Source organism: Styela clava, chromosome 6, assembly GCF_964204865.1.
Source record: "Styela clava chromosome 6, kaStyClav1.hap1.2, whole genome shotgun sequence".
Lineage (NCBI taxonomy): Eukaryota > Metazoa > Chordata > Ascidiacea > Stolidobranchia > Styelidae > Styela > Styela clava.
Window position 1 is genome coordinate 9,278,832 of NC_135255.1, and position 17,698 is coordinate 9,296,529.

The 17,698-nt window shown below is 36.9% G+C and overlaps 1 protein-coding gene across 1 annotated transcript; it reads right to left on the reverse strand.

Moving 5' to 3' along the window:
- Nucleotides 1-6,533: 6,533 nt before the first annotated feature.
- Nucleotides 6,534-16,862, reverse strand: LOC120331691 (uncharacterized). The gene is made up of 16 exons (XM_039398816.2): nucleotides 16,609-16,862; nucleotides 15,885-15,926; nucleotides 14,344-15,413; nucleotides 13,704-13,867; nucleotides 13,150-13,320; nucleotides 12,649-12,730; nucleotides 12,115-12,341; nucleotides 11,592-11,711; nucleotides 10,893-11,037; nucleotides 10,639-10,785; nucleotides 10,400-10,556; nucleotides 9,290-10,100; nucleotides 8,799-8,972; nucleotides 8,416-8,560; nucleotides 7,842-8,013; nucleotides 6,534-7,738 (listed from the first exon to the last, which is right to left on the reverse strand). Exons 1-16 carry the CDS (start codon nucleotides 16,661-16,663, stop codon nucleotides 7,542-7,544), a joined length of 3,879 nt encoding a protein of 1,292 aa, XP_039254750.2. The 5' UTR covers nucleotides 16,664-16,862; the 3' UTR covers nucleotides 6,534-7,541.
- Nucleotides 16,863-17,698: the final 836 nt, after the last annotated feature.

Genomic DNA, 17,698 nt, shown 5'->3' on the forward strand with positions numbered 1-17,698 from the left:
AACTGAATTACAATATATGTTTCTAGTTATGACTTCACTAACTGGAGGGAGAATGGAGTATAGAGCCTACATTTTTAAAAAGTTGTATGCACCTTTTTCTAGAGCAAGGGTGGACAAAACATGACATACATGCCCAATGTTCCGTACCAATAGGGCTACCAACCGTCCCAGAAATGACGTCTAGCGTCCCGGGCTGAGCTACGGCTATCCCGAAATTTAACGACAACCAAGGCGTTCTAAAATAAGAATAGGATAAGATTTACATATTTATCCCGGGGGGAGAGGAAAGCCGATAAGACGGATTAACCATATGGCGAACCACGGCCTTTCGTTCGGTAACCGTACCATTCCATGTCGGGTATGGGATTAGTTAGCCACCGACCAGCGGTTACGTGAACCACCTTACGGCGGCGAGGAGTCCAGCAATCCTCTCGCACATGACCATCCCCACATTGGATTCGAACCTGCGGTGGCGAGCGTAATTCTAACGCTTATCACGATGAACCACACCGCCGCGCATTGTCATTGTAAGCGTGTCGGCTTCGTTCAGAACTGGAAACGGATGTAATTCACGCAAATATATTTATCAATAAAACGATTACATCTGTATGGTTTATTCAAATAGGAGTGAGTTGAAATTTGTGGATAAGACATGTTTCGTCCTGAACAATTGCAAAATGGATGATAACATTATATACAGCAGTCACCTTAATTTGAGAGTATCGAAAAGTTAATCCGGTGAGATTTGTTGAAAAATGTAGTCGAAAAAGTTGCGGCGTGTAACAATTTTTTGTGTTTCTTGTTTTTAATTTATAATGCATTGTTAGTGTGAGGCTCTTTTATGAGCATCAAATTTCATTACTCAGTCAGGCTCGCATAGTCGTCCGTTTTATGACGCATTGTAGAAAGCTCTTGTCCTAGGGAGAGTTCATTATTATTATATTTCCGTGAGGATTACAAATTTTAACATAAACTTTGTGAAAACTAACAAAGATCTTCTTAAAGCGGCAAAATCACAATAAAAATACATATTTAAATGCGAGAAAGACTGATTTCTTGTGTTTTTGGTTTAAAAATTAAATCTACGTAGCACAAATTGTATATTTCCCCTGCTTTAGTTTTTATGCGTCAAAGACTCAACATTTCACAAGTCTCTTTGATTATTATAAAATTATTTACAGTTTGTGAAAGTAACGCTGCACGGCGCGCACTGTTGCTTTTGACGTGCTTCGTGTTCCACAAGCTTCTGTTGCATCAATTTTCAAATTCTAGACCAGGGTGGTCCAAACCCAGGCCCGCGGGCCACATGTAGTCCGCCGCTTCATTATCTATGGGATGGCCCGCGTCACATTCGGAGATTGATCAAAACATCGCATTCCGTGTTGTTTCGTAATAAAATTAATCAGAAAAATCTTTTGACATATTGTTACATCACTAATGTCACTAAATTGACTAGTGTTATGGCTATCTGAGGCAACTAGCGAAGTTGAATGAGATGCTAGGCAGTCTAAATTATTATCTGGCTTTCTATCTTTTTGGTCGGGAATATATGCTTACAATATAGGCATCATAGAAAACTAAAAATAGAATGCAGATTCTATTAGCTTGGGATAGCTATGTCTGATAACTATGTGTTTGCACAATGAAAAGCGTTTGTTTTTGTATTGCACTGTTTACCCATTCTTGGCACTATTGTGGCCCGCGGAGCCGACAACCTTGGACCACCCTGGTCTTCTAGACATTAAGGTGTCCCGGAATGGTTTAACACGAAGTTGGCAACCCTACGTACCATAATGGTTTGGTAAAAAGTAATTTACGTTGGCACTCAACCACATTGAAGTCAACCAAGTCTTGCAGACGTTTTCCAACGAAATTCTTTAATTTTACTCTCCCAGAGAATTATCCACTGATGGTTTGGCGTTGTCAATTTGCAAGCACTTGCAGCTGTGAACAGGCATTCTCAGCCACAAAAACATACAAATCTCAGCTACCAACTTGGTTCAACATATGTACCGGTACATTTAGATTCATTCATTTAGTACCACATGCACTTCTAGTTGATTTCCGACGAGATTTTCAAATCTACAAAATATGAAAACTGATATCAATTTACTTATAAATAACACATTTTTATTCAAAGTAACTGCAAAACATGGATTATTAGTAATTTAAAACACGATTTCTTGCTATCGAATAGGTCAAAAAAAAAAATTCGCGTTATTGACTAGGTCTTATTTTAAGAAGACGGCTTTTAATCGTTTTTAAAATTCGGGCTAGGTCTTATTTTCGGTGAAACACGGTATATAATGCACTTCTGCAACTTTCTTCGCATAGCCTTGTGGTGCGTGTGGTGGCGAACGTATTCCTAAAGCTTAGCATAGCGTTTCCCAACCTTTTTTGGTCGCGGACTATTTTCTCACCGGCGAAAGCCTTTGCGGACTCAACGTAAGTTTATTGCAAATGTACTCTGCGTGAAGGAGTAATAAAACCAAACAGAACAGAATTTTAACGAATTTCAAAATCGGAAATTCGCCGCAATTGCGCGTTTGTTGATAGAGCCAACTTTTTTAATGTATGAATGGCCTTTTCTGTCGCATAATATTCAATCCATGACAACGACGAGAATATAAAATGTCTTTCTATTTTAATTTAGTTGTGTTCATGGTCACTCGCGGTTGCGTCGACTTATCACAAGATGAAAGCACTACTTCTCTAATGCCACGGCAATCTGCGAACATAATAATGTGAGAATATATTGCCCGATTATATTTAGTTTTGATACATATTATTTGCGATCTTGCAAATTTGTTATTGCTGTTAGAAAAACCCTACTATCTGCTATAAATTTCCAAAAAGTACAACTTGATTTAGTATTTATTAAAAATATAAATAAACTATATTAGTAAATAAAAAATCGCCTTTCTTTAATATTAATTTAATTGTGATAATTTTAATCTGCGGTTGTGTTGACGAAATAGAAGCAATACTACTCAGAAAATATCATGACAATCCGTGGACACAAAAATGCGTGGTAAAGTGCCCGATTATATGTTGTTTAGATTCATATTTTTGTGAATTCGACAAATCTGAGCTGTTTGTATAACACTTACGGCGCTCCAGTACTGTGCGTACCAATGTGGAGGCAGTAAAGCAAAGAATCCTAAGGGAAAATGCCCTGATACGGATACTACAGTATAGCACCCGAAATTTTGCGATTTTCAATGTCTAAAAAAGCGTTTTTAATCGGTCGAGGACCATCATAGAACTTAATTTATGGTGTTTTCCGTTTTATTTTCAGTATTTTATATTGCCCCCTCTCAATTTAGAAAATTTAGGTTGCCACCATTGACACCTACCAGAAAAGAAAATTATTCCTCGTTGTTCGAGCTCGCGAGAAACGCCACTTCAACGCCACTATCTATCAACGCGTTTGCCGACTCGTGTTTTCGTCGGAAATCCGCAAGTGAGTTGTGAACTCCAATCGTTTGAATAAGCGAGGCGCAAGTGGCCTGTCGCGTCACCTGTTACCAAATTTTCGAATAGTAAATTGCTATTCTAATAGTTGAATATTCGAATATATGCCCATCCCTACTCAGTACCCAGTATATAATTATTGACTCGATGAATGGTATATGAATAAATTTGCTTTTCACATTTTATGTAAATAGTAACCTAAATCGTAACTTTGCTAATAGTCAAGTTTCGCAAAAAGGTTTGCGGACCGCAGTGAATTTCTGGCTCGTCGCGGACTCATTCCAACGCCCCGCGGACTCATTTGAGACCGCGGACTCGGGTTGGGAAACACTGGGCCTTAGCACGATGAGCCAAAATATTCCCACAATCGCCCATAATGGCGTCTGCGTGAGCAATACCAAATCCACTAAATGCTAAAGTCAGCTCTCTTTCTCGAATTGACATGATTGTAACGTACGGTAACTTTTTGATGACGTAGTCAGGTGGGAATCAAGAATGACATGCAAATGTTACGCCTCGCCGTCTCCTAATAAACAAGAGAGCAATGCCCAAATATATGACTACGAAGACCAAGACAAAATATTTTACCCACAATTTTCCCCAAAAATCATATCCTGGACGAAACTGTGAACCATCGTTACATATTAGCTGACTGCCCTAGCCCTAAAATTGGTGTTGACAGTTACTGATGATCAAGTCCGACTGCAGTATGAAACAGAACATACACAAGATGCAAAGAGAATAAAAAAAATGAACGGAAAGATATTGCGGATAATGGTTTATTATAGGGATCAATATACAAACAAGAATATCGGTCGGAGACCGAAGACTTATCGGCTCAACTGCGGTTTCGATTCATGACTCTATAGTGATACCGCGTGTCTCATCACTGACACTAATTAATTAATACCTCGCTAATTATACGACATAATTCATCCAAAATCAATAGGCTTCTGGTCCGAGATATGATGAATGCACATGCAAAATTTGGAGCAGGGGCGCTGATGACGATTTGGGCAATTGGGGAGGCGCTGGCTGTCAACCTGGGCGATTGAGGGGCGCTGACATTAATACGGGAACTCACAAGAAGTATGATATTTTATGCCATTTACTCCTTTTTTATGCCTTACTCCTCAACCTAGAATATGTATTATGACTTTTTTGAATCCGTATTGTTTCACAATTATACATAGCGTATACGGCATACGCTTCCTTCACCATGCTTCACACTGCGCGTTTCGTTATACCGTTTTGAATAACAGCTTCATTTAGTATCGGGTTGTTTTGTGCGTTGAAGCGGTAGTGTAAGTACAACACCCATATGTTATACTTTTGGTTTTGTTAAGAGCAACATGTGAGAGCTGGGCATCTGATTGAACTGACGTACGTCAAATAAGACCATCTCCATGTTGCGACTTAACTGGTTCATTTTTGTTTCTTGGGTCATTAAATAATGAGTCTACATAAGTAATACATAAATTGGCAAAGGCAAATGTTTAGCCCGGTGTTATATCATGTTGTGTCTGACATTGTTTAATGTCGATTTATCATTTGGGTTGCGTAAGTCTAATATATCGGAATACAGTGACTTAAGCAGCATATTTAACCGATTTATATTAAAAACAGGATTATACTGCGTGGTCTCCAAAAAACGAGACCATTAATTTCTCGATTACTTATACGAAAATGGAGTGAATTATTTAATTTTGTATACATTTGAACTTCTGTTTGCGTATGTTTGTACCCAAAAGTCTAGGAAAACCTAGGACGTTTTGCACAAAAATTATGTTGTTTCCAGAATATATTCAAAATGCCCTCCTCGGCAATTGCATTCTTTTTGCAACATTGTCAATTACTCTTCTTTGGGCATTTCTCTATTTTATTTCTGCAATTACAGCCTTGAGTTCACCAATTTGAGGATTGTTCTGATACAAATTGTCCTTCGAACTCCCTACATATCAAAATCTGGGAGGTTTCAGTCCGATAATTAAGGTGCCCACTGGATGTCACTGCTGACTTCTCTCTCAGGAAAGCAAGCGTCTGATTTGATGTATGGGGGGTCACCTCGTCATGCTTGAACCGCTGCTGGTCACCTCTATCAATGTCCAGATTTTTCTCGGCACAAACACGTAATGCAGTAATGTTCTATATTCACCGTTTGAACTCTTTCATTTCCATGTCCTGATAGCAGAAGATGCGCTTCAGCAGAATTCTAAGTAAGTGGTTGAAAATTTCGCGAAACTTCTGAGTATAATCATACGCAAACAGAAGTTCAAGCGCAAATTAAATTAAATAATGTTTTTAGAGATGGTGAAGAAAATTTTGAATTCCGTTTTCTAGATAACCCTGAATTTTCAGAAGCGAAAATGCACAACTACCATTGGTTTTATACTTTCAAACTCATGTTCACTGTTCCATCTTTTTGGGAACGGAATCAAATTGAAATATTAACACGAGTGACATCAGGTTAGAACAGTGTTCTTCAACCTTTTTTACCGTGGTATACCTTTAACAATTTTTCAAGAACTTTGTATACCTTACAAATACCAATGATTATTTAAGCCCTAAATAAACATTGAATTTTGGGCTCAGATTGTACTGCAACTCTGCAATATCATCATGCAATCTAATAGGCTAGTATCCGCATGTTGTAAACGTTGTCAATTTGACTGGCGGCCTTAGTGTCAATGGGAATAATGTTCAACGTAAATCAAGCCATGTGCATGGGAGCCGAAATCACCAACCCAGACACGTGACCGCATTATTTATATAATTTGTGATTGATAAATGTGCTCAAGTCGGTTCTTTGCGAAAATGACATTTATATTTCATGTGCGCCGCGTTCGCATTGTTGTCGAAGCTTGAATATTTTATAATTTAATAAATTAGAGTTTAGAAATCCCTGATTTCGGCTGTACACCCTTCGTATACCCTTTATCAGTTGTATACCCAGCTTATGGTCCGGTATACACATGGGTATACTGTATACCCGATTGAAGAGCACTGGGTTAGAAGTTTTTTACTGCTCTTGCCAGCTCATTCTTGGTAGAGCGAGTATTTAGTGCAGTATTTAGTGTAGACCTTGACAGTGTCAGACGGAGAGACTCAAGACTGTTTTTTTACTGAAATGAAGCCAGATATTATCAAGCTGGTGGCATTTCACTAGGCGCAACCTTCACATTATGCTAATGATAAATGGAGAATAAAGCTGCTTTGATTCTTTTGTTAGGGGGACGTTTGCTAGTTAAAAAGTCGTTCATGGGGGCGCTGGAAGGAAAAAGTTTGGGAAACACTGCTGTAGATAGAGTAATCTGGTGTTAAGGGTTTTATTTTGTAATGATCAATAGATCGTATTGTGAAATATTTTCGAGAATTGGAAATAATATTATCCGTTGATCAAGGTTTACATTTGATGCCTAAGATCTTCGATTTATCGCAAAATCACTGATGGACGGGGCAAAATGAACATTACTTTAATTAATCAAGCGACAAGCATGGACGTTGGATAGAAAAACGAATCCCACAGAGCCCATTTTGAGATGAATAAAAGAAATAGCCCTCTAGCGACAAATAAAATCTTTAACCACTGGAAATTTCAAAGCAATTGGTCTAGTGAAAGCGATTTTGCCACAAGAAGAAGAAAATAATGACTATCAACAACAACATGATAATAACAAAACGATTTATATATATACATTTCGTATCCAGTAGGGGAAATGTTTGGTTGTATAAAATAAGGTGTCATTAATTCTTCAATTGAACGAACGATGTAAAATGCACTCATAAAGAAATTAAATTCATTGAATAAGGCGTTTTTTATTTTGGTAACATCATAGGTGACGCACTGGCGTATTCTGCATTTTAGGCAATGCTATTGTAGACCAATTGAACGAAAACGAAGAAAGAAAATGCAGTAATCAATTACACCATTAAACATACAAAACAAACGCTTATCCAGCATGATAATAAAAACTTTTGAACATAGTTATTATTGTCGAACACTGATTCTGAATGTGGTGTTATAATCAGATACAAGGAACTTTATCACTGTAATATTGTTCATGGTTTCACACTGTTTCCATCGCTCTTTTGATCCATTCGGTATACTTCCAAACTCTTGTATATATCCCAGGCATTCTTTTTTTACCGCATTCTCGACTCCAACTGACTATTCCATTGATATAAAAGTTTCCATACCGACCACGGCACATCAATGGACCTCCCGAATCTCCCCAGCAATGATCGTTTCCTCCTTCCGGATATCCTAGAATAAAAAAGAACATTTTTTGGTGACGATGATATTCTATTTCCTTCCAAAAACTTAGTGTCTACCACACTAACTGATGTGTATTTTGTAGGCAATTTACCTGCACACAGAGCATTTTCCATGATTGTGCCTTTCATTTCTTTCCAGCTATTGCACAAACTGTTATCAAGAATTGGAACTTTTGCGTAGTTGATTTCTGAGACCAAATCCATACTATCGGCTTTCCGTGATCCCCATCCTGCCACGTAGCAAAAATCACCGACAAATGCATCCTAAATGCCATAGTTCAAATATTTACTAGTAAACGCAAATAGTATCAGCGGACAACCAACCCCTGGCATTCAAGTATACCCATAAATTGAGATAGCTGGTAAATTATGTTACTATACAAAGATGTTTTGCTTCTGTATAACTCCCTTGCGCGTGTTTCAAATGAAGCATTACCGAACATTACTAATTCCATAATTTTAATACCTTTCACTTTTATTTTGGTTTAGCGTTACTAACTTTATTATCTACTTGTTAAGATTCACAAAGAGTGCTAAAAGTCTATTTACTTCCTCCCTGTATACAGAATGTGATATATGCCGAAGCTGAGCATAGAAGAAAAGAGAAGCATTTGGCGGCAAGCACCAGAGCAATAAATATTAAAATAAAAACATCATGCACTTTACCTGTGTAGGGAGACACACTGGTGAAACTGTTGGACTGAACACTGCCTTCTTTGAAAGTTTCAGAAGTGCAATATCGTTGTATGGAAATATTCCTAATACTGACATCCCGCTCTGATATCGCCAGCGTGCTGAATATCTGGTGAAACTGCAATAGGTGGTATACAATGTGAGTTTTAAATTAGCAAGGGGAAATAGAAGTTTGTAAAATAAATCTTCTGTGCAGCTTCAGTTATAAATTTTATGTCGCCTGAAAAGTTGTCGATGCAATTAATAATATTCATGAACAGTTGAAAGCGCTAAATGCCACAATTTTGTTCCATATAGATGCAAAGGGATTCGGACAAACTTTGGAAATCTTCAAGCAAGTATCTGACGTAACTTACCCTCCGTGAACCATCAGCTCCGTGACATTGAAATGCTGTTCACCAGGGGATGGGATAGTTCTTTCATATCTTCCAGCAATCACTACAAATTTGTCTAATTCTTCATGTAGAAGCATTATACCAAGAGATCGCACGAATTGAGCAACGAAGCAATGTGTGGCTGTCAGAACCCACCTATCATATTGTATGTATATATATATATATTAAAAATGATTATCGCGTTCATATGCTAATTTGATGGCATGATTTGATTTTTATCATGTGGGTGCGAAGGGCGTGATCATAATACTAACAGCGATTTCATGACCGTTACCAGTATTTTGATTTTGGGGTATTTAGTTCGAATCATTATCTAAGTGAGCTCTTTAAGAAATTTAGAGTAGGTAGCATGATCTATTTTAACCACCCCATACAAAATTTGGGTCTTGCTCGGGGCAAGTTTAAGTTTTGTTAGCATTTGAGGACCAAATACAGATTCGTGATAAACTTACTGATCATTTATTAGTGATCCTCCGCAATTTAGCCTCGGCTTTCCGATTTGAACGACCCAAGGAAAGTTCCCATTTTGAGCTTTTTGCCCATTCACAATTCTGTCTGTTGCTGGATCAGCTGTCGCAAATGGAACAGACTGAATTCCGCATTGGGGTCTAATCGAACGATCGTCCGCTATTGTCTTTTCCGTTGAAACGAAGTTGACCTTAACAGCAAATCCTTTGCCTCCTTTTATGGGTTTTGAGTTAGTGCGAGATTTTGTTTTAAACGTTATGTTTGCAGTATTTTCATTCAATATAATTACACCACGAGGTGTCTGACCACCACAGTAAGATATACGTTTGAAACCTTCCCCATCAATGATGACACTGTCCGAACAATCCTTCGAAGAAATCAAATCAAAATGTTGAAACTGCAGTTCGATCGTGTGTTTCTTAGATGGGGCCTGAAGAGACCATTTGCATTTAGTTCCGCCAATGTAAGGTAAAGGGTGGTTAGGACTTGATATGATGTCACCGTCTTTCGTAACAAGACCACCACACTTGTTATTCAATATTTCAGCTTTGATTCGGAATCCTTTGTCTTGTACTGTATCGTCGGACTTGAAGACAAGGAAAAAGGCGACATCAGATTTCATTGTGACTTGACTGACCATGCCAGTAAAGTCCCTTCGAATGCTATGAAGTCCAAAACTTTCTCCGGTAATTAATGCTTTTCCGACATCAGCGAAAGATGGTACAACATACACGGTTAGGATATCAACAGGGTCTTCCAGACTTAGTTCTTCAATAGTAATTTGTAAACGATTTCCTGATGGATATATAGTTAGTTAGTTTATGGTATATATGTGTCGAAAAATGAAGCACCACTATACTTAGATCACATTATTAAAAAGTAAAGATCAATTATTTGGATCGATTGGTTCGTATTTGGATAAATTTAATTCGCATAGTATCTTTGTCCGTATGGTGACATAATTGAGTTTCTACCGACTGAGTCAATAAGCCAGTCCTTTCAAATTATACCCGTAAGAATTATTCTCGTTAAATTCACCGCACAATATGTTTTGTCGCAACATGTTGATTTGAACGCATAAAAGTGAAACTTACCCTTTTGCTGATCTGATTTTGGCATCCTAATGAGCCATTTGCACTCAACGTTATTTCCATATCTCGTTGGATAACCTGGAGATTCTAACACGCTAGGAGCTATAATGACAGAAGTGTTACCAGAACAAGCAGAATCTTCATCATTCGATTCCAGATTCTGCAGAAGTTAACAAAATCACACGCGGTAATAGCCTACAACTTAATTAATGACATAAATAAATCTTGCAAAAAATACTTACCTTGTCTTGAGATTGTGTAGTTGGGCCGATACTGTAAATGATGAACGATTCGTCACCTTGAAATGTTTCTGGAAATGATCTGAGATGTGGTCTACTATGATACGGCCGTTTTTCCGATATTCCGACATGTACAGCCGTCATTCTTACCTTCAATAAGCACATGAATATACCAATTATATAATCATTTATATTAGGCCCGCGTAACACCGATTGACGAAAAAAGTATGTAGAGACGGGGTGAGAACTTTACTTACTTCCTTTTTGTTGCTAGCGTACAAGTAATACAATAACTTCCAACTCTTTGATTCACACGGCTGCAAGAACATTGAATACGCGGTTTTCAATTTTCCAATCGCCGGGACAATTTCTTTAAAACAGAAGTATATAACTCGATCCACTCTGACAAAAATATAAAAATAAATTTGTTATAGAAATCATAAAGTAACTGTGTATTGAACCGTAGGTGCTTCCGCCTTGTTTACTTCCAACTTCGGGGATCCGTAAGTGGCAATTTTCATCAGAATACTTGAACGAGATGGCTTTAGTTTAGGGCGTAGAGCAGGGATGGGCAAGGTTTTTGAACCGGGGGCCAACAATTTTGCCCATCTAGTCTGACGGGCCATGTAAGTATGACGTAAAAAATTATATTTTATGAACAATATTTACAGTGTTACAAAGCAAAGGTGGAAAACCATAAGCCTCGTGCCAGAACTAAATTTAACCGCAATCTCAACAAATTCATTGAGCTATTTTTAGCTAAGACATAAAAATTTGGTTTCAGTTTGGTTCTGGTAGCATCAAGCGGGCTAGATTAAAATACCCAACGGGCCGGAGCTTCAGAGTGATAACTATAAATAAAATAAAATTATTTTCCGAAAGATGTTATATTATTCTCATAAAAAATTAGTCATAATAAACTTGAAGAAAGAGTATGAAATCCAAAATTAATATACCCTTCAGCGCGTTCCGGATATAGTCTTAGGGATGTTATATCTCCTCTTTTCTTTCGACCTGGTGTCCATATTCCGTCTGTATCGAATTTGGTTTCGTCGTCTATTCCTTGTCTCAGATACCTTCGAAGAGTTTTGAAAAATGAAGAATCATGACGTTCACGCTGACATATTAACTTTATACCAGCGATTCATTAATTTGGTAACGATACCCACGGATTGTGCGATTCAGTCATACTGTATGATGTGTATGGAACGCATTTGATTGTCGTCTCACAAAATTTCCTATGAATGAACATGACATGAATGAAAAATATCATACCGTAACACTTCTTGTGAATTTATATAACATCTTCAATCTTATGTTTTCAAAAGATGTTTCGATAATTTTATTGAGATTTTTTCACATCATCAGCTCGATAATGCTCTAAACAAGCTGTAAGCGTAACTGATACGTACGGGACAACTATTTTTGTAATAGCTAAAATTGTTTCCGGTCAGACGTCAGCTTAGTCATGTGACTTACTTGAAAAATATATTTCCATTTTGCACAGTAGAATAAATAAGTACAGTGATAGGTTTGTCGGACTGAGCAATAAAATTTGCCGGATGATTACAGCAATATAAAAATTTCCTAGTTGGACAGGGACGGGACATATCTGATCCGTGACAATTCTTCTCCAGCGTTCCCCACTGTGGAGGTCCATGAATCCTATTGTGTCTTCCACATGTTTCAACATTTCCCCTGCCAATCTGCAATGAAAAGTTACGCCAAATGTATAATGTGTAATAAATACGCTGGAAGTGATGCATGCACTTTTATAACATTTCATTGGAAAAAGTTAAGTATAGTCTGAAGTAAGCTTTGCCTCTGAAGTTGGCGGGATATTGGTATCGTATCTTGGGATATTAAACAGATTTTAGACGCAGAGTCTCTGTTGTAGAAATATTACGCCGAAATTGGATAGCCTATAATGTAAAACAGATCAAGTTATCCGCAATTTTGGAGTTGCTTAAATCAAACTATGCCGAGAGTCTTTGATATTAAATAGCGCATTACCTGAATCCAGTCATTGTATTCGTCTAAAACTGGAGCCCATTGATCACCTTGCATAACGCCATAGAATGGTCGGCTGCCAAGACTAAGAAACAACAAATATGTCTTAACAATTACCGTTTTCTGTGGCATGTTATCATTTTTGCGCGGTGAAGGATTTTTATTTTATGAGAGCCAAATAACTTGAGTAAAATGCCATTGAGTTCAACCCTAAATTTTTTCTTGAAATCGCATAAAATACAAAATTATTCAATTATTTTTTCACTTTATTGTTGTATATTTTCGATTTCGATTTACCTATTCATATTTTTGTGTAGTCACATGCCTTTTTCTGCCCATACCTATAGGCTAAAAAATTATTATCCGTTGCATGTGAAACATACCTTTGGTATTACATTTTTTCAGAGAGTATAAAACTTCGGAATTGGCATCATAAAGAAAAATAACAGCATTTGTATTTGTTTATTCAACTTACACATTCAGTTTGAACCTGAACTATGCTACCTGCATATATCTTTTGACTTGCATAGTGTTTTCCCATTGATTGCACATGTGTCGTTGGCTGACCTCCAAGTGAAGAATTGCAATTTTTCGTCGGAAATTCGCGTCATAGAGAGATCATTTGGGGGTTTTATAATTTCATAATGCAGAGAAAAACTCTTCCCAGTGCTGGACCTAAAATTCAAAGTGACTGAGTAATACATAGATTTGTAAAACAAAATTTAACTTTATATGTTTTCAAGAATTTATACACATTAGCAATTCGCGTTTTCTGTGCGAAAACGATTCGGAATACATTTGTGCGAAGACGGACGTTTGCGAGAATATTACCATTTTGATGATCTTAATTTATAAATGCCGTTCATTATTCCCAAACTACATTCTCGCAAAAATCCTTTTTTTGTCGAATTACTTTTGCTCGAAAGAGGGATGTCACCGAAACTCATTCAAATCCATCTACCGAAAATTCTCGCGAAATTACGTTTTGGAATAATACAGAAGTGCAGAGCCTTCGCAAAACTTAATTTACACACTCAAGTCCGAGGCCCAGTGCTTACCGCCGTCCCAAAAAGCTGATATTCAAATCATTGTCGATTGTAACAAAAGTTGGTGGAAGCCTATTCCCACAAAACGTTCCATATCCAGAAATTTTGACCTTGTCCTTCAGGCAGTTCATGTCGAAGTTGAAAGATGAAGCTCTTCCTCCTACGAAATTTTGGAACTGAAAATTGCAAACACGAATTATCAAGTTATCTTGATTCATATAAATAATGACCGAGCGCTAAGTTTCGAGAAATTTAGTTTTAGATAGCTTATTCTATATCCACACCTAATCATTTCACCAGCGCACACAGGCAGTCTGTCACCATGAAGTGCAAATAGCCAAATTCCATTTTCATTACTCCGAAAGAGGCCGTGGCTCACCTTGTTATTAAGCAATCTTATCGGTTTTCCTTTACCTTACAGAAAAAGTTTAGCCAATTATTTTATTTTCGGCAACCATATTTCGCATTTTTGTAATGGAGGGCGTGCTTAGTCAATCGCTGTGTGTTTTCCTAAACAATTTTAGTCACGGAGGAATGGATTAGCATTATTGATCGATTGAAAATCATAGATACTTTGCAAATCGTAAAACTACCTTGTCAAGCCACATTATATATAGAATAACCATGTGTTACTAAAATAATGAAGACTAACTTTCCATGTAGGGATGCTCCGTTTTTTCTCGTTATCAAGCCTTATGATTCTGAACGTAATTCTTATAACGCTTCCTCTCGACGCACTGATTTTCCAATTACACACTACATCCTTTTTAGCGTTTGCCGTGAATTTTTCGGGAAATCCCGGTGAAGAAATAATGCCGGATTCTGATGATAACATTTCCACGTTACCGTTGCATCCGTCTTTAGCAAGCTGTGTGGTCTGAATATAAGGGCGCGATTTTTCGTTACTGGGTACATACAAAAAGTGCTTTTTTGGAAATTCCTTGTTGTCTTTTATCGCCACTCGTGAGTTTAAATCGAGGCCGTAGCCATTGCTCCCAATTATCAGTCTCTCTGCCGAAGCGTTTGAAGGAACCGAATATGAACCGTACAGGTAAAAGTTATTTTTCCAGGGATAGCTACACCACCTTTTAGAGATCCGATGAATTGTTGTAAGCAAGTTATCTTTCGTTGTAATGGAACGAATGCAAAAGAAGATAGGATCTTCAAATTTGTTTTCAACAAAATTAGACATCAATGTAAATTTTTTCAAGTCACCCGGTAATCTCCCACTCTCACGCCACGAGGCTTTATCAGTAAACCAATCATTTTTGTCTCGAACTCTTTCCAGTGAAAATGAGTAATACGGAATTCCTCTATCCTTTCGGCTATTGACATAAATTGAAACTGGATGTGCTACTGGTTTTTGTACAACCTCGTTCTTTTCGCAACAGAAAAATCCTTTGGTAGTTTGACAAAAAACTTTTATTTTACGATGAGGTATGTTTGCATTCCATTTTGTGCAATTTTCTTCACCCCACGAAGGGGGTCCATCAGTTTCGCTGAGTTTATCGCATTGTCTAATTCGTTTTGGTCCAAAATATAACCAATCATTGTACTCGTCCAAGATAGGTACCCAAGTATCTTTTACAAAATCATTTATTCTCTGCTTCGGAACATTGCCTTTTGATATTTGCCGGCAAAGATCTTTCCTCAGGCATAAGTTCTTGTTAATCTTTTGACAGCGATCCGCCGCCGATTTCCACGAGAGATTTTTGACATTTTCTGCAATTGAAAGGGCAAATTTAATAATGGTGCACTGCGTAACAACAATATCCGTGCGATTTCAAGATAAATTTCAGATTTGAACTCAATGATATTTTAGACAAGTTGTTTTTCTCGTTTAGCTCTGATAAAATAAAAAAAATTCTCCATAAAGGGAAATGGTTGTAGCTTCAGCCACAGTAGGATATATCACATAAAATATCAGTAACTAAAACACCATGTATTTTAGTGCATTTACACCCGCATTGACGTAACAGGCAATTTCGGAATGCATTGATTGTCATTTATATCAAATAAATGACGTCCAAGTAAAAAAAAAAAATACGCCCGAGAACCACACTTTCAACTATTGCGAAGCCACATACTTGCGGGAATGGGATTATTTTTACCGAAATATTGCTGTTCTGACATATGATGCGCCCTTTCCTCTATTTTTCATATATAATCATACAATAAATATTAAAAACTCACCAAAATATGTAGGAGCATCATCGCTTTTGACCGAGCAAAAATCTGAAACAATAAATATATATCAGAAGGTTGGAAATTACGCTTATAAATGAATAAATTAATATTTGTGGTCGACGATTGCAAACCTCATTGTTTGTTTGACTGGTTTCATTAATCCATTATCATTCCACAAAACGTCATATTGAATATTTACATCATTTTGGAATAATACAGTTTTCAATACAAAGTTTCCGGGGGTATATTGAACCCTTTCTTAATAAGGTTATAATTTGTGACGAAAGACTTTAAAAATTAACTTCAAAAATGAAAATTGAATTATTGGTTTAATTTTTTACCGTTTTGGTCTACAACTGTGTATACAAAGTTAGCATTTTTCGTGCATAACTGATTTAGGTTTTTTTCGACCATGGGAAATCGTCTTTAATCAGAAGACTAAAAATATGACAAAACTTTTGGTACATTATATTGTAAGAAATCAAAAGTACAAATTGAGTTGGACAGGGGTTACAAATTAATTAAATTTATTTTACAGCTACTCGTACCAATTTGGGATAATTTTCTTTCAAATTAGTGCCACTATAAATAATTCTGTTACTAGAAGATATACGCGTTTGATTGATGCTAAGCCGCTCATTTACTAAAATTCCTAATCAACAACGCATAGCCTCAGAAAGGAAGAGTAATATTTATCTATATTATATCAAATAAAACTTGAACTACTTACTCATCAAAGAAATCATGCTGACCACCAAAACAATGTATGTCGAGTGAATATCCATCGTGTCTCTAAAATCCTTTCGATTTTCTTCAAGTTGAAGCTCAACCTAACGTGAGACTGGGCAATTTTTCGATTAAATTACGTTTTATAAATATCTGATTTATCTATATGTTGTCATGATCCACAAAATAAAAACAATAGCCTCCAGCACTTTGACAACTATATTATGTTTGGCTTAGATAAAGTCGGAGATATTTTGAGGACAGTGATTGCAGAAACACTACCCCTTTTGTACCCGGATTATTATATAAAAAATATTTATCAACAACACTGATTTCTGTAATGAGTCACATTCGATGCGTCATTTTAAAGACGCGAGTTCAAGTGTTAAGACTTCGAAGAAGTTGTTTGTACGGGCTCTATTAATAGATTACAATGTTCACGATCACCATAATAACCGGAGATTAATTAGATTTTCGAGAAATATATACCTTGATAAACTACTAGAATTGCTTCTGGTATAAAACATTTTAATTTACGTTTGGAAATGCTACGCCTGGCCTCTGTTCTGTTTTTATTGCAGTTGTTTCCATCTGCCAAACAATATATACTTACCATACGAAAGTAATGAAGCAATAATGTGGTTTGTTACAGCTGCCAAACATTTAGCCACATTCATGTGGACGATTAGTACAGTTTTTTTTAATGTCAACTTTAGGTATTCTTGGCTTGACTCGTTGCCTGTAATGACATTTTGGTGATTGATCAACGCAAACGTTTGCAAAATTACGAAACAGCTTTTGTAATAACGATATATATATATATATGAAATAGTACACTTCAACAATACGTGATCGAATTTCTGATAATTTTTTCGATAAATGTCTCACGTGTATGATTGGAACATTACGCAGACACAGAATATAGGTGGTTAAGATCTGGTCGCGCTTCAACTTACGTTCGAAAGTTTTAAGTGCAGCAGCATGTCGACGCATCCATGCAGCCCACTAAATTATCTTATGTTTCATCCAGGAATAGCCAAGAACAAGAGGCATTATGGTCATTACTTCAGCAATATATTCTTAATTGCATATCA

Excerpts from the sequence above, each read along its gene's own strand:
- LOC120331691 (XM_039398816.2), bottom strand. The coding sequence starts at position 16,663 with ATGGATATTCACTCGACATACATTGTTTTGGTGGTCAGCATGATTTCT. Across the intron at positions 13,868-14,343 it reads GGAGCATCCCTACATGGAAA|TTCCAAAATTTCGTAGGAGG; the intron begins GTTAGTCTTCAT and ends TGCAATTTTCAG. Across the intron at positions 12,731-13,149 it reads AAGTCAAAAGATATATGCAG|TCTTGGCAGCCGACCATTCT; the intron begins GTAGCATAGTTC and ends GTTGTTTCTTAG.